Source organism: Oncorhynchus mykiss, chromosome 2 (genome assembly GCF_013265735.2).
Source record: "Oncorhynchus mykiss isolate Arlee chromosome 2, USDA_OmykA_1.1, whole genome shotgun sequence".
In the NCBI taxonomy this organism is placed as follows: domain Eukaryota; kingdom Metazoa; phylum Chordata; class Actinopteri; order Salmoniformes; family Salmonidae; genus Oncorhynchus; species Oncorhynchus mykiss.
This window is the reverse complement of record NC_048566.1, coordinates 72,241,992-72,266,909: the sequence shown is the minus strand read 5'-3', so window position 1 is coordinate 72,266,909 and position 24,918 is coordinate 72,241,992. Positions and strand designations below refer to the sequence as shown.

The window sequence follows — 24,918 nt, the reverse complement described above, 5'->3', positions numbered from 1 at the left end:
AGGGGGAGTGGGGGAATCTATCAAATAGCGCACCTCTAACTTTGTACAGTACTAATGCAATTAGTAAAATCAGTCACACTACGAAATGCTAATAAATAAGACACAATTCATTCATAATACTGTGAATATATACAGTGCCTTGCGAAAGTATTCGGCCCCCTTGAACTTTGCGACCTTTTGCAACATTTCAGGCTTCAAACATAAAGATATAAAACTGTATTTTTTTGTGAAGAATCAACAACAAGTGGGACACAATCATGAAGTAGAACAACATTTATTGGATATTTCAAACTTTTTTAACAAATCAAAAACTGAAAAATTGGGCGTGCAAAATTATTCAGCCCCCTTAAGTTAATACTTTGTAGCGACACCTTTTGCTGCGATTACAGCTGTAAGTCGCTTGGGGTATGTCTCTATCAGTTTTGCACATCGAGAGACTGAAATTCTTTCCCATTCCTCCTTGCAAAACAGCTCGAGCTCAGTGAGGTTGGATAGAGAGCATTTGTGAACAGCAGTTTTCAGTTCTTTCCACAGATTCTCGATTGGATTCAGGAATGGACTTTGACTTGGCCATTCTAACACCTGGATATGTTTATTTTTGAACCATTCCATTGTAGATTTTGCTTTATGTTTTGGATCATTGTCTTGTTGGAAGACAAATCTCCGTCCCAGTCTCAGGTCTTTTGCAGACTCCATCAGGTTTTCTTCCAGAATGGTCCTGTATTTGGCTCCATCCATCTTCCCATCAATTTTAACCATCTTCCCTGTCCCTGCTGAAGAAAAGCAGGCCCAAACCATGATGCTGCCACCACCATGTTTGACAGTGGGGATGGTGTGTTCAGCTGTGTTGCTTTTACGCCAAACATAACGTTTTGCATTGTTGCCAAAAAGTTCAATTTTGGTTTCATCTGACCAGAGCACCTTCTTCCACATGTTTGGTGTGTCTCCCAGGTGGCTTGTGGCAAACTTTAAACAACACTTTTTATGGATATCTTTAAGAAATGGCTTTCTTCTTGCCACTCTTCCATAAAGGCCAGATTTGTGCAATATACGACTGATTGTTGTCCTATGGACAGAGTCTCCCACCTCAGCTGTAGATCTCTGCAGTTCATCCAGAGTGATCATGGGCCTCTTGGCTGCATCTCTGATCAGTCTTCCCCTTGTATGAGCTGAAAGTTTAGAGGGATGGCCAGGTCTTGGTAGATTTGCAGTGGTCTGATACTCCTTCCATTTCAATATTATCGCTTGCACAGTGCTCCTTGGGATGTTTAAAGCTCTGGAAATCTTTTTGTATCCAAATCCGGCTTTAAACTTCTTCACAACAGTATCTCGGACCTGCCTGGTGTGTTCCTTGTTCTTCATGATGCTCTCTGCGCTTTTAACGGACCTCTGAGACTATTACAGTGCAGGTGCATTTATACGGAGACTTGATTACACACAGGTGGATTGTATTTATCATCATTAGTCATTTAGGTCAACATTGGATCATTCAGAGATCCTCACTGAACTTCTGGAGAGAGTTTGCTGCACTGAAAGTAAAGGGGCTGAATAATTTTGCACGCCCAATTTTTCAGTTTTTGATTTGTTAAAAAAGTTTGAAATATCCAATAAATGTCATTCCACTTCATGATTGTGTCCCACTTGTTGTTGATTCTTCACAAAAAAATACAGTTTTATATCTTTATGTTTGAAGCCTGAAATGTGGTAAAAGGTCGCAAAGTTCAAGGGGGCCGAATACTTTCGCAAGGCACTGTAGTTTCACAGGCTTATTATTGTATTTTTTTCTGGTTTGTGCGAAATCGTTACAACGAATATAAAACTAGTCTGCACACCATCAAGGTGAACTTGTTTAGTCTTGAATCTTGGTTGACAGTGTTGGGGGATGGGTAATGTATTGATGCTCGAGTGCCAAATCAACATTTGTCTTTGTTACTTTTTGACATTTATGAGTCATATTTTTGTATATATTTTTATATTTACATAGTTTTAAATGTTATGATTATATATTTGTGGGGGGGGCTGAAGGGGGGATTCGTCCAGGGAGCCGTACAAGCTAGATCCGCGTGCTTTCTATGGCTGTGACTAGATCCTGGACAGGATTTGTGTGTGTACACAGTATTCCCTATTGCAGTGGTCACCAACCTTTTCTAAGCCAAGATCACTTTGAGTCAAAATGGAGGCCGAGAACATTAACCTATGAAAAACAGTTCTGTAGCAATGAGGTTTGTGCAGTAGGCTATAGAGTGGTGACGAAGAGTCTACCCTGTCCAGAAGTGACTTCAACATTCATTTTCTGTATTTAGAGTTCACTCAAACGTCATTTTAAACTTTGTTTTATTATTGACAGTTTCAGCTTATTTCGAGATTATAAATACAAGTCATCAGATGTAATTGTTTCAGTCTCTGTTAATTCAAACTTTTCACTGACATATCCTGATATCAGGGCATACTAACTATAAGGTCTCATGAATTAGCCTAGTGCTCATGTGTACCCAGCTAGACCACCTTTTTCATTATTTTTGATTAGCCTATGGAATTGTAAAATAGGGACTGAACGGCTCCCTGACTCACCTATTGCTACTCATTCGACCCTATGATCACTCTGCTACACATGCCTTTCTCTAATGTCAACATGTCTTGTCTATTGCTGTTTTGGTTAGTTATTACTGTCTTATTTCACTGTAGAGTCCCCAGCCCTGCCCAATATGCCTTAGATAGCCCTTTTATCCCACCCCCCACACATGCGGTGACCTCACCTGGCTTAACTGGTGCCTCTAGAGACAAAGCCTCCCTCATCGTCACTCAATGCCTAGGTTTACCTCCACTGTACTCACATCCTACCATACCCTTGTCTGTACATTATGCCTTGAATATATTCTTCGACAGCCAGAAATCTGCTCCTTTTACTCTCTGTTCCGAATGCACTAGACGACCAGTTCTTATATCCTTTAGCCGTACCCTTATCCTACTCCTCCTGTGTTCCTCTGGTGAGGTAGAGGTTAACCAAGGCCCTGCAGCCCCCAGCACCTCTCCCATTCCCCAAGCCCTCTCATTTTTTGACTTCTGTAACCGTACAAGCCTTGGTTTCATGCATGTTAGCATCAGAAACATCCTCCCTAAGTTTGTTTTAATCACTGCTTTAGCACACTCCACCAACCCTGATGTCCTAGCCGTGTCTGAATCCTGGCTTAAGAAGGCCACCAAAAATTCTGACATTTCCATACCCAACTATAACATTTTCCGACAAGATAGAACTGCCAAAGGGGGCGAAGTTGCAATCTACTGCAGAGAAAGCCTGCAGAGTTCTGTCATACTATCCAGGTCTGTGCCCAAACAATTCGAGCTTCTACTTTTAAAAATCCTTTCCAGAAACAAGTCTCTCACCGTTGCCGCTTATTGCCCCCTCAGCCCCCAGCTGTTCCCTGGACACCACATATGAATTTATTGCCCCCCATCTATCTTCAGAGTTCGTACTGTTAGCTGACCTAAACTGGGATATGCTTAACACCCCGGCCGTCCTACAATCTAAGCTTGATGCCCTTAATCTCACACAAAAGATCAATGAACCTACCAGGTACAACCCTAAATCCGTAACCATGGGCACCCTCTTAGATATCATCCTGACCAACTTGTCCTCTAAATATACCTCTGCTGTCTTGAACCAGGATCTCAGAGATCACTGCCTCATTGGCTGCGTCCGTAATGGGTCCACGGTCAAACGACAACCCCTCATCACTCTCAAAACACTCCATAAAACACTTCAGCAAGCAGGACTTTCTAATTGACCTGGCCCAGGTATCCTGGAAGGATATTGGCCTCATCCCATCATTAGATGATGCCTGGTTGCTCTTTAAAAGTGCTTTCCTTGCCATCTTAAATAAGCATGCCCCATTCAAAAAATGTAGAACTAAGAACAGATATAGCCCTTGGTTCACCCCAGACTTGACTGCCCTTAGCTAGCCATTAACTCCCCTTAACGTTCAGACGGATTCAATGGCCGTAACGCATAGCGTATTCGACTGAATGATTAGCTAATAAATATTTGAGAAATTATTAATAATAAGTATATGCTTTACCTGATAATAGACTACTAATGATAATATAACAACTTAAAATACTGAGCTAGTAATGTTAAGTAGCCTAGGTTAACTTAGCTGACCTTCAATTGAGGGAATTCTGCAGAGTTCTGAGATATTTTTACAACTCATTGAATAATAATAGGCCTTTATAACGATAGGCAGCTAATTGTTAAATTACACTTTCCATCCTTACCTTGGAAGGTCACTGTCTCTGCGCTGATCGCCTGTGAGTGAGACAACACTAGCTAGCCAATGGGAGCATAGTAGAACGTCCGTCTGAATAACGGGGTGCGGTTTTGGCTTAACTGCGTTGGGAAAAAGAAAGACGCCCATCAGACACATGAAATGGTTAAAAATGGGACAGCTGAATCAAGTGCAACTACTTTAAACGGCGCAAAACAAATAAAATAATTGGAACATAAGGCTTTATATTTGGGTTATGTACAGAAATGTTTGGCAATCGACTAGGACATCCGTGGAGATCGACCAGTCGATTGCAATTGACCAGTTCATGACCATGTGCACCTGTACCTTAAACATCTGCCCTGCACGCCGGTAGTATATTGCACATGAAACAGTATATTAACATTATATTGCATATACTGTACAAAATGTTTTTTACTTTTTCAGGAAATTAAGTTACAAATTTATGGGTACAGTTGACCACTGGCACAAGTGGTTAATATTTTTGTTGAATTCATCACTGTTGTATGTAAACTAAAGGCACATTCTGTTCAGAGGTGCCCCCTGCTATAAATACTATTAACATTCTCCAATGTCTTTATTGGCGTTTAGTGTATATTCCCTCCCTGGAGAAGCCTTGATGGGGCTAGATATTAGACACTGGTTATTTAGTGATTGTTTCTAGTACTGACCTGGGTATATAGCCATGGCAGAAGTACATGTTGTTTTGGTAGGTAATGTGTTCACAGGGAAAGGATTTCATGATCAAAGTGAGGTATCTCATCATGTACTCAAGTGTGTGTGCGTGCATGCACATGCATGCATGTGTGTGTGTGTAATTACCTAAACTCTCTGTGCAGTAGAGCCAGGCAGACCCCTGACCATGTCTGTGAAATAGCCCTCATTATCACCCTGTGCAAAGGGAGATGGCTTACAGAGCTGTCACAATACAGTAGTGTAGCGCTCACTGACAGACAGCTCCAGACCAGAGGCATCTGTCTCCTGTCACCTGACTAAGAGACTTCAGATTATTTCACTAGCAAATGAAGCAATATGCAAAGAACACATGAAACCCAAAGGCTAACGAGTGGAATCTATCCTGTTTACCTTGATTGATGCTAGCCAAAAATGACTTTCCAGTATAGTGGTAGTCCACTATTGACTTAAGTTTATCATCATGTTTTGAGTTTGACTTGCAAAGGAAAAATCCTGGAGGAGTACGGAAGTTAAGTGACCAGCAGTGAGAGTGCTCTGCATAGCGAATTTTGACTCCTTAGAGGCGAAAGAGGACTTTTGGAGAGCAACTCGGCAGGGGGCCTTAATACTCTGCTGAGGAGTTCAGGAATGACAAAGGGATATTGGATAGCTGGGATTTCTGAACAGTTCATGTATTTCTTCAGATTTTTTCTTTAGCAAAAATGTCCACTTAGCCTTAACAGTTTTACAGTTCACACATTCCAGCCCCCCAGCTGACCAAGGTAACTCCTTTATTGGGAGGTTTAAAGTCAATGTCAGGACAAGTTGGCATACAGTGCCTTAATGTTGGACTCGGCAGGGGAGTTTGATTGCACTTCATAAGATGTGGCCAAATAAACATGTGACTAGTTTGCTATATAATGGTATACATAATGTTATACATATAAAAGTAATATGTTTTGCACCTTGCATTTTGAAAATGCACTCTCTTAGGTGTGTTCATCTAGTGGTTAGACGGTAGTGTCACGTTCTGACCTTTTATTTCCTTTGTTTTGTCTTTATTTAGTATGGTCAGGGCATGAGTTGGGGTGGGCAGTCTGTTTGTTTTTCTATGTTGGTTTTTGTGTTCAGCCTAGTATGGTTCTCAATCAGAGGCAGGTGTCGTTAGTTGTCTCTGATTGAGAATCATACTTAGATAGCCTGGGTTTCACTGTTGGTTTGTGGGTGTTTGTCGCCACATGGTACTGGGTTCATCACATCGGTTATTATTTTGTATTTCAGTGTTCAGTTTGTTTTTAATAAATCGTCATGAACACTTACCATGCTGCATCTTGGTCCGATCCTTACTCTTCTTCAGACGAAGAAGAAATCTGACGTTACAGGTAGTTGTTTCGTACACGGTATGGCTCTGGTATTGACTCACCTGGTGAAGGTGAGTACATTCAATGTTGGCTCAATGGCACACCTATACACTTTAATTGATAGTGCCCTTACTCATAAATTCCACCCTCAATTTTTGTTGCAAAAATGTATTATGCACTGTAAAGCACCTATCATGGGTCTTTAAAAAAGTTCCCTTGGTAACTTGTCAAGCAGGATGTGGGGTGATGTTTATTTGGAGCACCGTGGTCCAAGAATGATGTTTTATTACTGTTGTGTAACTGTCTGCAGTAGGCAGTGGACATTCTTTCCCCACACTAGTCCTTATTTCTCTATGCAGTAATATGATCTTGTTATATAAAAAATTGAGGCCTAAACAGAACACTATGTACTGGATGCAGTCAAACTACCAACATTTATTTAATTTAGTGACTTTTCCTGTGACCAAAATCAATTAGTTATTCCAAACTTTTCACACTTGTTTTATTAATCTTGTGTCTTGTCATCTTGTTTTCCAGTGTTGCCCAGGTTTACTGAACATTGAGTGAACCTGTAATCCAACCTGATTCAGTTGCTTCTTCAGTAATGAGATAAAGGCAGGTTGTATTCAATAAGGGAAATTACATTGTCTGTGGGAATTGATCAGCTGTGGCTTAGGAAAACGTGCCATGATGACAAGCAGAGAGAAAATACCCATTTCACTCCTGTGGCATTGCCATTGACCCTCTAGACCTAAGGGGCAAAAAGATGACCAAAAACTCAACATAAGCTCCACATGGACAAAGCGACAACACGGTTAGAACTAGATGCTTTGTGTCAGCTGTGGCACAAAATACTTAAACTCAGTTCATGTATCTTTTTAATCACATTACAAAAGACTGCATTCATCTGAACCAAATAGGTATCATGTGCCAGGCCAGTATGACAGTGATATGCCTAATCTTTTCTTATCATCTTTACTGGGTTTGTACATAGGGTATATTCTTTTAAAAATTACAGATGGCAAGACTATACCTTGATGTATGTTCAAAGTCACCTGAAGGTGAGCCAATGCTTTCTGGTTAATGTCAGCAGATTTAAAGGCCCGCATGGATACTGCCCTTTATAGATCATACCAGAGTGTATTTGGCCTCAATTGCCGGTCTGTTCAAAGAGGTTCCTAATTAAATATTGTGGCCGTGTCCGAAAACCCGTACATGCCTTCTAAATAAGTCATTTTGGGTATGTGAAAAAAATATGTGACATTTCAAATGTTTTTTGGGGGGAGTAAAAATGTAGATTTTGTTTCTCAGTAATACTACTAGCCACCTAGCAATTTTAGGAAGCTGGCTTTAGCTAGCCCCATAGAGGTTCCAATCTCCCAACCTTGCTACCAAGACGTCATTTCAGGCTATTAAGGAATTTAAAGTAGCTAGCTTGCCTGCTGGCAAGGATGGTAGACTTTAGAAAAGCAAGCTATCCTCACTTACTTTGTGCCCCCTGAGATTTTTGGGTTGCATGACACCCTTGCTTTAAATGCAAGGATTTGATACTTATTTCAGCTTTTTATCTAGTAGAATTCTCTGCACACGCTCATATTTCGAGACCCACGTGTGTCAGAACAGCTGATAATCACACTACCGAAACAACGCAATTGCGCATTAGATATCACATTCTCAGTAAGATGAGCATAGTATGCTGATATTTGTTGCTTACGAGTAGTGCACAATATGCAGTTCAAGTAAGTAGTAGGCAAGCCAGATTTTAGACACTGCCAGAATGTCATCAGAATGTCATTCAATATCTCCCTGCCATCATACATCTGCTGATCCCCTGAACAAACAGCAGGCAGGTCTAGTTGGCTTTTCTTTGAAAACACCATCTGAAAATCTAAAAATCTTGTTGCATTCTCAGATAACACGTGTCTCAAATTTGCAAGGGCAGGTTATTTTTAAGATTACTTCAGACATTGATATTAACTTTTTACTTACTTTGACCATGTCTGGTGGCTTAAAACAAAGCTGCTGGTTAAGTCTGTGGTGTGTGACAGATAAATTCAAACATGTTTTGGAACAGAACTTAATATAGTCTTAATGGTGTCTTTGTTTCCAGTAATGAAAGTGTATCTGCAAAATTAGGGTGTGCTGAAGGCTTGGAATAGCCTGCATGTGCACGTCCTTAATAAGAACAGCTCTCTAAAGAGCTAGCCATGTGGAACAAGGACATCACTGACATCTACAGTACAGTGTGTGGTTCTATCTGTTGGTATTAAACAGAATGAAAGCCAACTGCTCATCCCATGCACACCATACTTGTTTTGAGGTTTGATGTTCATAGGCACATACTCGCATATCTCTCTCAAATGTAGTTTAATTTCTTATTCAAAAACATATTCCCTGTTTGTATTTCTGATGGCAGTTCTGTTACAGTACACTTCTCCTCTGTTGCATAAATCCAGAGAAGGGTCTGACAGGTGAGATGTCTCCATCAGGTTGTTTTATAACACCAGAATCCTGCTGAGGCATGGCCTTCAGGGTGTCATAGAATGTGATGGTGAGCTGTTTGTGCCACAGACAGACCCTGGTCTGCTTCATTAAGCTCTGGCATGTTTCCTCACACCCAGACAGACAGGGGACTCCAATGGGTCTGGCACCAGCTTACCTGCCATGCAGCCTCCCAGGCTAGTGTCTGTCTGTCTGCACATTAGGCAGTCCCCTGGGAGTTCTCTGTAATGAGAAGGTGTGAGGGAATCTTGCTGGTCTGGAGGGTCAGACCAAGTTCACAAGCACACCATACAACAGTAGTGAACTAGAGGAATTGAACAGGAGAATGGTCTCCTGGTATAGGAATGGAATCCATCGTCTGCCGAGTCAGGATCCGTGTTGGAACAGGACTGTTAGTATAAGACCAACCACATCTGTCGGAATAACAATGTAGTTGCAATGGTTAATATGTAATTTTGAATGCTAGTAACTAACATCTACCAGTTGTATAGGTTGCCATGCATACAGAACAAGAATCAATACCACCAAGCAATACCAGGGTTATCCTCCAACAAGGGGTCTGAGCCTGATTGCAGTGCTGGGGATGAGGACGGGGAGCCCCAGATCTCTGACCAGGCCCAGCTCCTCAAGCAGAGGGTACTGAGGAAGATCCACAAAAGCAGAGAAGGATACTGGTCTAGTCCTACACCTCTGTCTCCAGCCAGCTCATCCCACAGAGGAGAGATCTCTGTGAGGTTCCACAACTCCTCACACTCTGTGCATACTGTACCACCCGCTACAGCCCCACCGCTAAATACATTGTCACTGTGGAGATCATGCAGGAGGATACAACTCTAATGCATGGCTAACAGCGTCAACTAGCAGCAATTTAATATTAGCATACAACAAGGCTGTGATTCAAACATTGCAACATAATCTGTAGAGCTTTATACAATAATAGCAAGTGCATTTAGGTGTGTCGAGGTTCCAGTGTACTTATATGATGTGTGTTTAGCAGAGGTGTGGACTCAAGTCACATGACTTGGACTTGAGTCAGACTCAAGTCACAAATATGACGACTTGCCACTCGACTTTGACTTTAACACCAATGACTCGTGACTTGATCCTTTTGACTCGAACTGACTTGATACACTCCCCAAGCCCAATTTTTTTAAAAGTGTGCAGCGCATCAACTCTTAATTTAATGGATTCCAGTTTGAATTGGACAGCAGCCAATCAAATTGTGCCAGCTGAGAAAAAGTTGCGCGTGGCAGTGCAGAGGAACTTCAGCGAGTGAATTTAGATGCCCTTGGAAAGATGATACAGCATAGTCTTTATATAATTTTGGGTATCAACAAAAAATGGATTGCAACTTGCAAAACATGCGGGAAGAAAATGACAGGAGGCGCAACAGCTTCCAACTTGTTCGACATTTGAAGCTACACAAAGAATGGTAAGTCGTAGCTAATATAGCCAACAGCTATATCACTCATAATTTTGCCAGTGTTGCATGTTGGCTAACGTAACGTTAAATCAATGAACCTCCACACAGTCAGTGCGGGAACGTGATCATTGCACCCAAGATTGAGCTACAACTGGTTAGGCAGTTGGTAGCCTAAATCCTGCCTGATGTTACTGCTGTTCCTAAAGCCATTGACATATGTTAGCCTACTGTGTGTTAAGGTTGGGCGATTGTGTACAAGCTAAACATCGCCCAATTGCGATCCTTGTTTGTCGATCGCTATGGGGGTGGGGGGGGGGGGTGTATTTTTATGGCTACCCATGTATTTCCATGGAAATATTAAGTTTATTTGGAAAGTAAGAAATATATTTTTAAAAGCATTCATGATTTGCGTAAATGTAATATACTAACTATTACTCTTGTTAAAAATATGAAATGGTATTACATTTGGCTAAGAGAACATTATGGCTTGTTTAGGACTCGAAACTCAAAGTTTAGGTCTTGAGACTTGAGATTTGACATGATACTTGTCGGTCTTAACTTGAGACTTGACGTGATACTTGTCGGTCTTGACTTGAGACTTGACTCGGACTTGCCTGTCTTGATTTGGGACTTGACTTGAGTGCTAAGACTTGAGGCTTACTTGTGACTTGTAAAACAATGACTTGGTCCCACCTCTGGTGTTTAGTACTTATATGATCTGTGCTTCTTTGTGAAATTGTAAAAATAAGAAAAGGGCCAAAGCTTTGCTTGAAAGCATGCCTCCTATTCTGTTGACAGGTATCCAAAAGAAGATCTAAAAGCATGTCTGAAACAATATGACTGTGCTCATTAGCTTTGGCTACAGATATTCCAATGAAGCGAAGTGCCTTGATCCTGTCCACCTTGAGCTCTCTTTCTGTCATTAGTGGGATTAAAAATTGGATTTGAGGAGAAATCCGACTCTGTGAATCCTTTTTTTATTAACTACATACCATGGGAAAATATTGAACAAAAGATTGTCTTGAAGAAATAACCCATATTTTATCACGATGAGGGACATGCATGAATTTAAACCATAAATAATATTATTTCATTACTGTTTCTTAATAGCACATGTTTTTGTTTACACCCTCACTTTGCATTAAATCCTTACCTGCCTTGAATTGGTAGTGTGATTCATTTTGTAGGTATTTCATCTGAAAGGAACTATTTTATTTGTTCCATCTGTCATGTTCTGCTCATTCTGTCTAGGGGAGCCCAATATTGATTCCAGTTTTCCCATCTTACATAAATTGAATAAGATGAAGGTAAAGGGGTTTTATTCAGCTCATAAGATTTTTTTTTGTTGTCATGAGTGTTTAATTGCTGTATAGGAAAATATACATACATTTATACTTATCTCAAGTATCAAGTGTTTCTCAATGATTTCAATATATTACAATTGTATTCATTTCCTGGATCCTTGTCTCCCATCTTCAAAAGTACTCACGTACAAAAAAAAGGTGATGTTTGTGTATGAAATAAATTAAGTGCTTGCCCTATGAAGGTTGAAGATAATAGTAATTTCATAAAATCATTTTGCTCTTTGAGCCAACTTTGGCACCTTTACCAGACAGCCACAGAATTTCATTGTACTCAGGCCATCACATTCCCATGCATTTCTTTGCAAAAGTATTCAGTGTAAGGAGCAGCTTTAGGACAGTTACAGTCAAGAATTGTTTCCTTGTAAGTAATATACAATCCCAATCCCATCCAAGTCAGTCCTGTCCTGCAACAGCCAGCCACAACTATAGCAATAACTTTGGGTACTAATCTCCATTTCCACACCTGCATTGTTTCTGCCCATCATTAACCTGTCTGAACCATAAGTCAGTCTCTGGAGATCTTGGCACACAGAAGTCATGTCCTGATGCCAGAGCACAGGTTGCAATCATGTCAGACTCATAAATTGATGACAAAATACAGTGCATTCGGAAAGGATTCAGCAGGTTTTCATCAAGGATTTCTCTGTACTTTGCTCTCTTCATCTCTCCCTTGATCCTGACTACTCCCAGTTCCTGCAGCTGAAAAACATCCCTACAGCATGATGCTGCCACCACCATGCTTCACCGTAGGGATGGTGCCAGGTTTCCTCAAAATGTGATGCTTGGCATTCAGGCCAAAGACTTCAATCTTGGTTTCATCAGACCAGATAATCTTGTTTCTCATGGTCTGAGTCCTTTAGGTGCCTTTTGGCAAACTCCAACCGGGCTGTCACATGCCTTTTATTGAGGAGTGGCTTCCGTCTGGTCACGACCATAAAGGCCTGATTGGTGGAGTGCTGCAGGATAACCTTCCAGAAGGACAACCATCTCTATCTCCACAGAGGAACTTTGGAGCTCTGTCAGAGTGACCATCAGGTTCTTGGTCACCTCCCTGACCAATGTCCTTCTCCCCTGATTGCTCAATTTGGCCGGGCGGCCAGCTCTTGGAAGAGTCTTGGTGGTTCCAAACTTCTTAATTTAAGAATGATTGAGGCCACTGTGTTGTGGGGGACCTTCAATGCTGCAGACATTTTTTGGTACCTTTTCCCAGCTCTGTGCCTCAACACAATCCTGTCTAGCAGCTCTACGGACAATTCCTTCTACCTCATTGCTTGGGTTTTGCTCTGACATGCATTGCCAATCAATTGAAGGATGATCAATGGAAACAGGATGCACCTAAGCTCAACAGGATGCACCGAGTCTCATAGCAAAGGGTCCGAGTACTTATGTAAATAAGATGTTTCTGTATTTACATTTTCAAAAATGTCAATCTGTTTTCGCTTTGTCATTATGGGGTATTGTGTGTAGAATAAGGCGGGGGGGGGGGGGAATATTTAATCAATTTTAGAATAAGGCTGTAACATTACAAAATTATTTTCAAATGCACTGTATAATGTATTCCTCTCTGTGCCATAGTATCACAGCGAATCTGTTCGTTTCCTGGTAAAAACTGCAGACATGCTTTTCACTATACCCTTGATTCCAGCTGGCCTCTTAATGGATGACTTGGAAGCCCGTATCCTGTCTATTAGTCCGTGAAACACCATGAGGATACTGTGGTAGTTCTCAGCAGCTGTAACCTCATAGAACTGGCAGGCTGTGGTGAGGGCTAGCAGTCTGCCCTCCTCACTGAGGACTGTCCGTCTGTGATTCAGGTCCTTCTTGTTGCCCACGATCACAATGGGCACCTTGTCCATGCCCAGGTAGTCCTTGTTGTCCTTGATGGACTGGATCAGCTTGGTGACAGCATTGAAGCTGGCCCTGTCACAGATGCTATAGACCAGGACAAAACCGTCTGCCCACTGGACTCTCTTCTCATATAGGGAGGTCTCCCTGGACAGGTCCTGGAAAAGGTTAAAATAATATATACAATTGATATAGGCTTGCTTGGATCAAAGAATGATCGATTTTTGTATTTGGGAAAGGACCAATCGTGGGATGAGTTAGTCCATGTAAGCCCTATTTCTCTGGGCTGATAGAGATGGTGTCCAGTCACTGCGGCCATGCAGGGTGCTAGTAAAATGCAGTGGTGTAATGTACTTAAGTAAAAAATACTTTAAAGTTCTACTTAAGTCGTTTTTTGGAGTATCTGTACTGTATTTATATATTTTTTTACTTTTACTTCACTACATTCCTAAAGAAAATAATATCATTTTTACTCCATACATTTTCCCTGACACCCAAAAGTGTTTTGAATGCTTAGCAGGACAGAAATGGTCCAATTCCCGCACTTATCAAGAGAGCATCCTTGGTCATCTCTACTGCCTCTGATCTGGCAGACTCACTAAACACAGATGCTTTGTTTGTAAATAAATGAAGTCGAAGTGTTGGAGCGTGCCCCTGGCTATCGATAAATTAAAAAAATAACTTGTGCCATCTGGTTTTCTTATAAGTATTTTGAATGATTTATACTTTTACTTTTACTTTTGATACATAAGTATATTTTTGTAATTTCATTTTTTTTATACTGTATATTACTGTACTGTATATTCAAAACCAAATACTTCTAGACTTTACTCCAGTAGTATTTTACTAGGTGACTTCCCCTTATACTTGAGTAATTTTCTATTAAGTTATCTTAACTTTTACTCAAGTATGACAATTGAGTACTTTTTCCACCACTGGTAAAATGGGATTCATGTCGAAGACAACCAGGCACTTTTTTGACAGTAATACTCACTGCAGTACAGGAAAATGGAAGCATCATAAATCTGTGTCCCATACAGGCACTTATAAAGTAGCCTATGACTAACTGAAGTGCTCTGTTTAAGCTGCCAAATATGCTCAATGCCTGCAGTCATTTCAGAAGAGTGAATACAGTAGCTTTCCCCAATGCCATGTAAAACCAAAATAGAGTATATGGCATCATTATGATAGCACATGAAACAGAATAAATGTTAACATTTTGTAATACCTGATAATACGGTGAATCCCAGATGTTAAAAGTTATGTCCCTTCCATCCACGATAACATTGTGGCTGAAGATTGATTCTGAAAGGAATTAACATAAGTATTAATTTAGTTGTACAGTATATAGTGGTAAAATGTATACTTGATACTACAATAGCTGGTGATGACAGACCAACTAAACTTACCAATATCCCCATATTCTCCAATGAATCTTCTAGTTAAGAAGCGGACTGTCAGCGCTGTGAAATAATTATCATCATTTTTACCATTTGTATTTTGAGGAAAACAATGGATTCAGTCAGCAATGCCAATTAAGGAAAAACTAATCCTGACTAAAATGGACCACTGATCACTGAAGACTTTTGAATACATTGCACAAATTATAAATAATGAGAATTATTAGAGATTTGGTATTACCAGATTTTCCAACTCTGCCTGTCCCAAGAACTACTACATTAGCTACTACGTTCAGTCCTGTCATGATTATGGCGGCTGTTTTATTGGTCAGACTAGATCAGGACTATTTATATAATGTTGAGAGCAGCAGAGGAGTTTTATGCCGCAATGAGTGGTGCGCACACTAGTTAAAGGGGCGTGGAAATATACTCCTCACCATTCAAATCCGAAATATGCAATTGTATTGAGCACAGCCTACTGACTGTTTATGCAGAAAAAAAAAATTGTTTTAGCGTAAACAAACACGTTTTCAACACATTTACCTCACATTATTTTTTAAACTTGTAGATATGCAAAAGGTATCTTCCAAATGGAAATTATGCATAAGCATGAGGCGATAGCTAATGTCTGGTGAGGATCCTAGATTTGCATACAGTATTGGGGAAGCTGTTTTGGTTTAGTATCGTGGTGTAAACTAGCCTCAAAAAACTAGATGTAGCACAGATTGGCTGTAGTCTCCAAAAACACCTGTACACACTTAGTTAGGCAGTGCAGCTTTAAGGTCCTGGTTACTTACCAAGGATAATCATGGAGTTAAATGGCAAAGTAAAAACGCGTTTGCGTGCAGAATGTGGGAACTAATATTTTGCATCTGTGCGTAAATCATACAGTAGGCCTACAGTAATCATTTTATGTATACTGTACACTTACTATCTGAATGTGATTTTAGTTCCTATGTAACCAGCTGACAACTCAATTAAACTATCACTGGTCATAGACGTCAGTTCAACGTAATTTGATTTAAATGACGTGAAAACAACCATGATTCAACCAGTGTGCCAAGCGGGATGTAACCAAAAGTGTGGTGTGATATTATAACCAACCACTAGATGGAAGCAGAACATTTGATAATCTGTTAAATGACAAGCCCAGTGTATCAGTTTTCTTTAGGGTTTGGGGCCCTGTATAGTACTTTATTTTCCCTGATCATTTACTGTACATTTACATCAGCCTTAGGCTATGGACAGATGCTTAAAGCTAGAATCCTTAATTGAAACAATAATGAAGTGGTCACCCAAAGTTTGTTTTGGTGAAAAGCTGAGGGATGGGACTGAAGAAATGTAACCACTCTCAAATTCATAGTATAATATATGCCATTTAGTAGATGCTTTATCCAACGCGACTTAGTCACGCTTGCATACATTTTACATATGGGTTCTCCCAGCGTGAATCGAACCCATAAGTGCCATGTTCTACTGTCTGAGTGGACTCACCATCCATGTTTTGAGGTTATAAAGTGTTTGATTATATTAACTTTGTTTACAAACATTGGAGTAAAACAAGCTTATATTATGGGATCTGATGGGGTACAACAGTTATACTAAGCTTATGGGGAATGAAACAATGGGTATATCAGTGGCAGTCTGTGCCATTTCAGAGGGAGGACAATTATTTTTGTTTATGAGCATGGCCTTATTTCTATTACAGCATATTGGATGACTGTCATTCATATTCCATTCACCCAGATCAATGTTTAATCGATAGGTTTAGGCTACTACGTAATTCTCACATTTTTCCTATACACATCATGATGTTGCTACAAATTTGCCTAAGAATGAAAGTTTACAATGTAGGTGCACAGGTCAAGAGAAATTTGACTAGTCAAGGTAACAGACAGTGACACATTCATTAATGCTCTGCACAATGCTTGCATGTATAGTGCATTCGGAAAGTATTCCAACCCCTTGACTTTTTCCACATTTTATTACGTTACAGCCTTGTTCTAAAATTGATTAAATTGATTTGCCTCGTCAATCGTCAGACAATACCCCATAATGACAAAGCAAAATATTTTTTTTATACATTGTGGCTAATTTATTTAAGATCAAAAACTGAAATTTCACATTTACACAAGTATTCAGAGCCTTTATTCAGTGCTTTCTTGAAGCACCTTTGGCAGCGATTACAGCCTCAAGTCTTCTTGGGTATGACACTACAAGCTTGGCACACCTGTATTTGGGGAGTTTCTCCCATTCCTCTCTGCATATCCTCTCAAGCTCTGTCAGGTTGGATGGGGAGCATTGCTGCACAGCTATTTTCAGGACTCTCCAGAGATGTTCGATCGGGTTCAAGTCTGGGCCACTCAGGACATTCAGACTTGTCCCTTGCTCCGTTCATCTTTGCCTCAATCCTGACTAGTCTCCCAGTGCCTGCCACTGAAAAGAAATCCCACGGCACGATGCTGCCACCACCATGCTTCACTGTAAGGATGGTGCCAGGTTTCTTCCAGATGTGACGTTTGGCATTCCAGCCAAAGAGTTCAATCTTGGTTTCCTCCGACCAGAGAATCGTGTTTAGGTGCCTTTTTTCAATCTCCAAGCGGGTTGTCATGTGCCTTTTACTGAGGAGTGGCTTCCATCTGGCCACTCTACCACAAAGGCCTGATTGGTGGAGTGTTGCAGAGATGGTTGTCCTTCTGGAAATTTCTCCGATCTCCATAGAGGAACTCTAGAGCTCTGTCAGAGTGACCATCGGGTTCTTGGTCACCTCCTTGACCAAGGCCATTCTCCCCATTAATGTCTCAGTGTGGCCGGGCAGCCAACTCTGGGATAAGTCTTGGTGGATCCAAACTTCTTCCATTTAAGAATGATGGAGGCCACTGTGGTCTTGAGGACCTTCAATACTGCAGACATTTTTTGGTACCCTTCCCCATATCTGTGCCTCGACACAATCCTGTATTGGATCTCTACGGACAACTCCTTCAAACAATTCGTGCTTTACTTTGATCACATTACAAGACCCTCATCAGGACCCAAAGGAAACACACTATTGAACTAATACATTGATTTTATACTTAACTAATATATACTCAATTTATCTCTCATGATAACCGAACAAATTTGTGAAGGTCAGTATTTTCTCAGAAAATGACAGATATTTGGCCTACACCCAAAATCGAATCAATTCAGACTGAGACCACTTTCATCTAATATGGCTGTGACCTTTTTATGCTGCTTTGACAGATTACATATTTACTCTAGAGATATTAATAGTTTGACATTGACAGGCTCTGCTCTTGAAAAGAGAACATTAACTTTGGTTTAACTGTCACAGATTCACTCGATAATCTATCATGAAAGTACACATAAATTGCTGTCAAATATGCCAGCAGGGGGTTTACATTGTGAATGGATTATTATTGGGTACTTTGGTCTCCTAGTTATCAGTGATAACAGATATTTCCCTTTAAAAGAAGTGCACAGTACAATGTACAAACAACCTCTGATATCTAGATTATTTGCCACTGAATAATTAGCTGTCTGTGCATAATGAATTGGTATCCAACACTTCATGACTCAACCCATCTTGGCAGAATAGCTTGTAATTCATCATTTGTTTTGAACATATTATCTGTTGTCACATTCAGTCACGTCTATAGTGAGCCACAAGAAGGCCTCTGATTCCCAGTATTGAAGAGTTCTCTTTGAAGAGAATATGAGGACACACATTTCGAAGTTATCCTGAGGACATTACGAGAGACCATTATTTTCTAAATGAAAAGGAGGTGCATTAACCATCCTAATTGACATGAGTGATTGACGGAGAATAGTTCAGAAGAGTAACCAGTCACTGTCTGTCTTTAACCATCTATCTTCTAGTAACCAGTAACCATCTATCTTCAGAGCTCGTGCTGTTAGGTGACCTAAACTGGGACATGCTCAATCTCACACAAATTATCAATGAACCTACCAGCTACAACCCCAAATCCATAAACACAGGCACCCTCATAGATATCATCCTAACCAACCTGCCCTCCAAATACGCTGTCTTCACCCAAGATCTCAGCGACCACTGCCTCATTGCTTGCGTCCGTAATGGGTCTGCGGTCAAACGAACACCCCTCATCACTGTCAAACGCTCCATAAAACACTTCAGCGAGCAGGCCTCTCTAATCGACCTGGCACGGGTATCCTGGAAGGATATTGACCTCATTCCGTCAGTTGAAGATGCCTAGTTATTCTTTAAAAGTGCTTTCCTCACAATCTTAAAAAAGCATGCCCCTTTCAAAAAACGTTGAACCAGGAAAAGGTATAGCCCGTGGTTCACTCTAGACCTGACTGCCTTTGACCACCACAAAACTAGCCCCCGTGATATGCAACTTTTCAGGGAAGTTAGGAACCAATATACTCAGGCAGTTAGGAAAGCTAAGGCTAGCTTTTTCAAACAGAAATTTGCATCCTGCAGCACAAACTCCAAAAAGTTCTGAAACACAAGTCTGTGGAGAAGAAGAGCACCTCTTCCCAGCTGCCCACTGCACTGAGGCTAGGAAACACTGTCACCACCGATAAATCCACAAAAATTGAGAATTTCAATAAGCAATTGTCTACATCTAGCCATTCTTTCCACCTGGCCACCCCTACCTTGGTCAACAGCCCTGTACCCCCCCCCCCCCCCCCCCCAGCAACTTTCCCATGCCGCCCCCATTTTTCCTTCACTCAAATCCAGATAAGTGATGTTCTGAAAGAGTTGCAAAATCTGGACCCCTACAAATCAGAAGGGCTAGACAATCTGGACCGTTTCTTTCTAAAATTATCAGCCAAAATTGTTGCAACCCCTATTATTAGCCTGTTCAACCTCTCTTTCGTATGGTCTGAGATCCCCAAAGATTGTAAAGCTCATCCCCCTCTTCAAAGGGGGAGATACTCTAGACCCAAATTGCTACAGACCTATATATATCCTACCCTGCCTTTCTAAGGTCTTCGAATGCCAAGTTAACAAACCATTTCAAATCCCACCGCACCTTCTCCACTATGCAATCTAGTTTCCGAGCTGGTCATGGATGCACCTCAGCCATGCTCAAGGTCGATAAGAGACAATACTGTGCAGCTGTATTCATCGACCTGGCCAAGGCTTTCGACTCTGTCAGTCACCACATTCTTATCGGCAGACTCAACAGCCTTGGTTTCTCAAATGACTGTCTCACCTGGTTCACCAACTACTTCTCAGACAGAGTTCAATGTGTCAAATCGGAGAGCCTGTTGTCCAGACCTCTGGCAGTCTCTATGGGGGTGCCACAGGGTTCAATTCTCGGGCCAACTCTTTTCTTTCTATACGTCAATGATGTCGCTTGTGATTCTCTGATCCACCTCTACCCAGATGACACCATTCTGTATACTTCTGGCCCTTCTTTGGACACTGTTAACTAACCTCCAGACGAGCTTCAATGCCATACAACTCTTCTTCCGTGGCCTCCAACTGCTCTTAAATGCAAGTAAAACCAAATGCATGCTCTTCAACCGATCACTACCAGCACCTGCCCACCCGTCCAACATCACTACTCTGGACGGTTCTGACTTAGAATATGTGGACATCTACAAATGCCTAGGTGTCTGGTTAGACTCTCTCCTTCCAGACTCACATAAAGCATCTCCAATTTAAACTTAAATCTAGAATCAGCTTCCTACTTCGCAACAAAGCATCCTTCACTCATGCTGCCAAACATACCCTTGTAAAACTGACCATCCTACCGATCCTCAACTTTGGCGATGTCATTTACAAAATAGCCTCCAACACTCTACTCAGCAAATTGGATGCAGTCTATCACAGTGCCATCCGTTTTGTCACCAAAGCCCCATATACTACCCACTGCTGCTGCCTGTATGCTCTCGTTGGCTGGCCCTCGCTTCATATTCGTCGTCAAACTCACTGGCTCCAGGTCATCTATAAGTCTTTGCTAGGTAAAGCCCCGCCTTATCTCAGCTCACTGTCACGTCTGCTCTCGCTCTTCCCCCCCTGGTGCTTGATGCCACCAGGATGCCCTGCGTCATGCACTCCTTCCATCCATTATGCACACCGGCCTTCCCTCGTCACGTGCATCACCGATATTGGACTCACCTGGACTCACTCATCACCTGTTATTACCTCCCCTATATTTGTCAGTTCCCCAGCTCTGTTCCCCGCTTCTGCATTAATTATCTTTTGTATTTTGTCTTTGTTTTCTTGTATGTTGACGCTGTTCCTGTCTCGTTCCATGTCCGTTTCTTCATTAAATGTTTTACTCCCTGTACCTGCTTCGTCTCTCCAGCGTCATTCCAAGTGACACTTACTGGTCACCATAGCAGCACCCACCCATAGCACGCGCTCTAGTAGGTATATTTCACTGGTCACCCCCAAAGCCAATTCCTCCTTTGGCTGCCTTTCCTTCCAGTTCTCTGGTGTCAATGACTGGAACTAATTGCAAAAATCACTGAAGCTGGAGACTCATATCTCCCTCACTAACTTTAAGCACCAGCTGTCAGAGCAGCTCACAGGTAACTGCACCTGTATATAGCCCATCTGTAAATAGCCAATCCAACAACCTCATCCCCATACTGTTATTTTTCTTTGCTCCTTTGCACGCCAGTATCTTTATTTGCACATTCATCTTCTGCACATCTACCACTCCAGTGTTTAATTGCTAAATTGTAATTATTTCACCACTATGGCCTATTTATTGCCTTATCTTAGCTCCATTTGCACACACTGTGTATATATACTTTTTTTCTATTGTGTTATTGACTGCTGTGTTTGTTTATTCCATGTGTAACCCTGTGTTTGTGTCAAACTACTTTGCTTTATCCTGACTAGGTCGCAGTTGTAAATGAGAACTTGTTCTCAACTAGCCTACCTGGTTAAATAAAGGTGAAATAAAAAAACTCACATTTTAATTTTTACAATTTATGTTGCTGGAAGATATATGTAATAGTGTGTGCTGTAATGTACTTGGAATTTATTTAGCTTTCTCTTGAAGAAGGAGGCATGGTTTTGATCTTAAATAACAGGGCTTCTCATTGACTGCTTTATAATGTAGCAAGGAAAGAACGTTGAAATTTCAGGTTGTTTGAAGGTGTAGTTCTATGTTTTTGTGTTAGATCAAATCGAGAGGCACAGTGTTAGTTTACTGCTGGCTTGCTGGAATTAATTCCATTATCAGAATGCTGGGTACTATGATGTAAGGGATAATCAACGAGGGACTACCCTTAGGTTTTAGACAGGAACATTTTTTCTAAGAGTGTACTTCAGTTGAGATTGTAAGCCTTTCTTTGAAAAGGTCATAGGCTAGCTGTATCAAATAGTCATTCATGATAATATGCAGTTGCTTACTGCCACACAATAAATCCAGAAAACAGTTGAAGCAGTTGCTCAATAACAAATTGAATAAATATGTGCACTCAAAAGGCAAAGAGGGCAAAATGGATACCAAAAATAGGATTAGAAAAAAAACAGAACTCTCAGAGGTATTTTATGAAACAGTAAATTGATTTATTGGACATATGCTGACGATTACCTTGGAGAATTTAGTTGCTATTGTGTTCCCCCTGAAACAAGTTCTTTAATTTTCCGTGCTGTCAGAAGCCATGATGATAGTTATTATTATTGCACCTGTATGTAAAATACAACACTGGTGTCAGAGGCACTTTTGTTTCCCTGTCAGAGAAGTGCTACATTCTTTATCAGATGAAGAAATGTCCTATTTAGAGGTATTCATGAACTGGAGTCCTGGGATTAGGCTGGGTTCACATACACTCTCTCTCGCGCTCTCTCGCTCTCAATTGAAGGGCTTTATTGGCATGGGAAACATATATTTAGTGAAATAGATAAACAAAAGTGAAAACATAATGAACTGTACACATTACACTTACAAAAATTAAAAAAAATAGACATTTCAAATGGCATTATGTATTGTGAGCGGACCAAGTAATTGGGCGTCACTCTACAGCGGAAAGGTTGAATAAACGAGTCAGGAGTACGTTTTCTTGATTGAACACAGTTCTCTATTGAGGGCATTTGGTCAACACAAACACTCCAACATAATCAATAAAAATCTCCCAAGGAAAAAACATACATCTTCTTCTCCAGATCAAACAGGAACACAATATGATTATCTTTAAACTACAACAAAAGTCACGGGATTGTCACCATCTTAGTGGTTCGTCATGGATAGCTCCTCTGTCTCGGTGGCCATCTTCCAGAGTTTTTTCCCCCCATCTCTGCTGGTTCCATACTCTCTCTTATAGGGGAAGGAGAATATGTTATTAGCACCGTCAGCTGTGCTTAATTGCCTCTGATTACCTTGTCTCCCATGCCTTGTTGGGCTACTATCCGTGAGCCCAGCCTGCCCTCTGGTGGTCCTTTCACGGTATATACAGTTGAAGTCGGAAGTTTACATACACCTTAGCCAAGTACATTTAAACTCAGTTTTTCACAATTCCTGACAATAATAGCAGAGAATGATTCTTTCATCACATTCCTAGTTTACATACACTCAATTAGTATTTGGTAGCATTGCCTTTAAATTGTTTAATTTGGGTCAAACATTTCAGTTGCCTTCCACAAGCTTCCCACAATAAGTTGGGTGAATTTTGGCCCATTCCTCCTGACAGAGCAGGTGTAACTGAGTCAAGTTTGTAGGCCTCCTTGCTCGCACATGCTTTTTCAGTTCTGCCCACAAATTGTCTATATGATTGAGGTCAGGGCTTTGTGATGGCCACTCCAATACCTTGACTTTGTTGTCCTTAAGCCATTTTGCCACAACTTAGGAAGTGTGCTTGGGGTCCTTGTACATATGGAAGACCCATTTGCGACCAAGCTTTAACTTCCTGACTGATGTCTTGAGATGTCGCTTCAATATATCCATGTAATTTACCTCCTCATGATGCCACCTCCTGCAGCAAAGCACCCCACACAACGTGATGCTGCCACCTCCATGCTTCACGGTTGGGATGGCGTTCTTCGGCTTGCAAGCCTCCCCTTTTATCCTCCAAACATAATGATGGTCATTATGGCCAAACAGTTCTATTTTTGTTTCATCAGACCAGAGGACATTTCTCCAAAAAGTACGATTTTTGTCCCCATGTGCAGTTGCAAACCATAGTCTGGATTTTTATGGCAGTTTTAGAGCAGTGGCTTCTTCCTTGCTGAGCAGCCTTTCAGGTTATGTCGATATAGGACTCATTTTTCTTTTCACCAAAGTACCATGAACGTACACCAAAGTACGTTCATCTCTAGGAGACAGAACGCGTCTCCTTCCTGAGCGGTATGACAACTGCATGGTCCCATGGTGTTTATACTTGCATACTATTGTTTGTACAGATGAATGTGGTACCTTCAGGCATTTGGAAATTGCTCCCAAGGATGAACCAGACACTTGGCTGATATCTTTTGATTTTCCCATGATGTCAAGCAAAGAGCCACTGAGTATGAAGGTAGGCCTTGAAATACATCCATAGGTGAACCTTCAATTAACTCAAGTGATGTCAATTAGCCAATCAGAAGCTTCTAAAGCCGTGAAATCATTCTCTGGAATTTTCCAAGCTGTTTAAGGCACAGTCAACTTACTGTATGTACTCTTCTGACACATTGGAATTGTGATACAGTGAATTATAAGTGAAATAATCTGTTTGTAAACAATTGTTGGAAAAATTACTTGTCATGCACAAAGTAGATGTCCTAACCAACTTGCCAAAACTATAGTTTGTTAACAAGAAATTTGTGGAGAGGATGAAAAACGAGTTTTAATGAATCCAACCTAATTGTATGTAAACCTCCGACTTCAACTGTTTTACAGTGTAATGATGTGCAAATAGTTAAAGTACAAAAGGTAAAACAAATCAAAATAAATATAGGTTGTATTTACAATAATTTTTTTCTTCACTGGTTGCCCTTTTCTTGTGGCAACAGGTCACAAATATTGTTGCTGTGATTGCACACTGTAGTATTTCACCCAATAGATATGAGTTCATCCAAATTGGATTTGTTTTTGAATTCTTTGTGTCTGTGTGATCTGAGGGAAATGTGTGTCTCTA

General features: G+C 40.9%; 1 protein-coding gene across 1 annotated transcript; it reads right to left on the bottom strand.

The window, feature by feature from the left end:
• Window positions 1–13,100: 13,100 nt before the first annotated feature.
• Window positions 13,101–16,026, bottom strand: LOC110533853 (ras-related and estrogen-regulated growth inhibitor-like protein). The gene is made up of 4 exons (XM_021618405.2): window positions 15,095–16,026; window positions 14,863–14,916; window positions 14,682–14,758; window positions 13,101–13,611 (listed from the first exon to the last, which is right to left on the bottom strand). Exons 1-4 carry the CDS (start codon window positions 15,156–15,158, stop codon window positions 13,186–13,188), a joined length of 621 nt encoding a protein of 206 aa, XP_021474080.1. The 5' UTR covers window positions 15,159–16,026; the 3' UTR covers window positions 13,101–13,185.
• Window positions 16,027–24,918: the final 8,892 nt, after the last annotated feature.

Excerpts from the sequence above, each read along its gene's own strand:
- LOC110533853 (XM_021618405.2), bottom strand. The coding sequence starts at position 15,158 with ATGACAGGACTGAACGTAGTAGCTAATGTAGTAGTTCTTGGGACAGGC. Across the intron at positions 14,917-15,094 it reads AGGCAGAGTTGGAAAATCTG|CGCTGACAGTCCGCTTCTTA; the intron begins GTAATACCAAAT and ends ATTATTTCACAG. Across the intron at positions 14,759-14,862 it reads TGGAGAATATGGGGATATTG|AATCAATCTTCAGCCACAAT; the intron begins GTAAGTTTAGTT and ends AATTCCTTTCAG.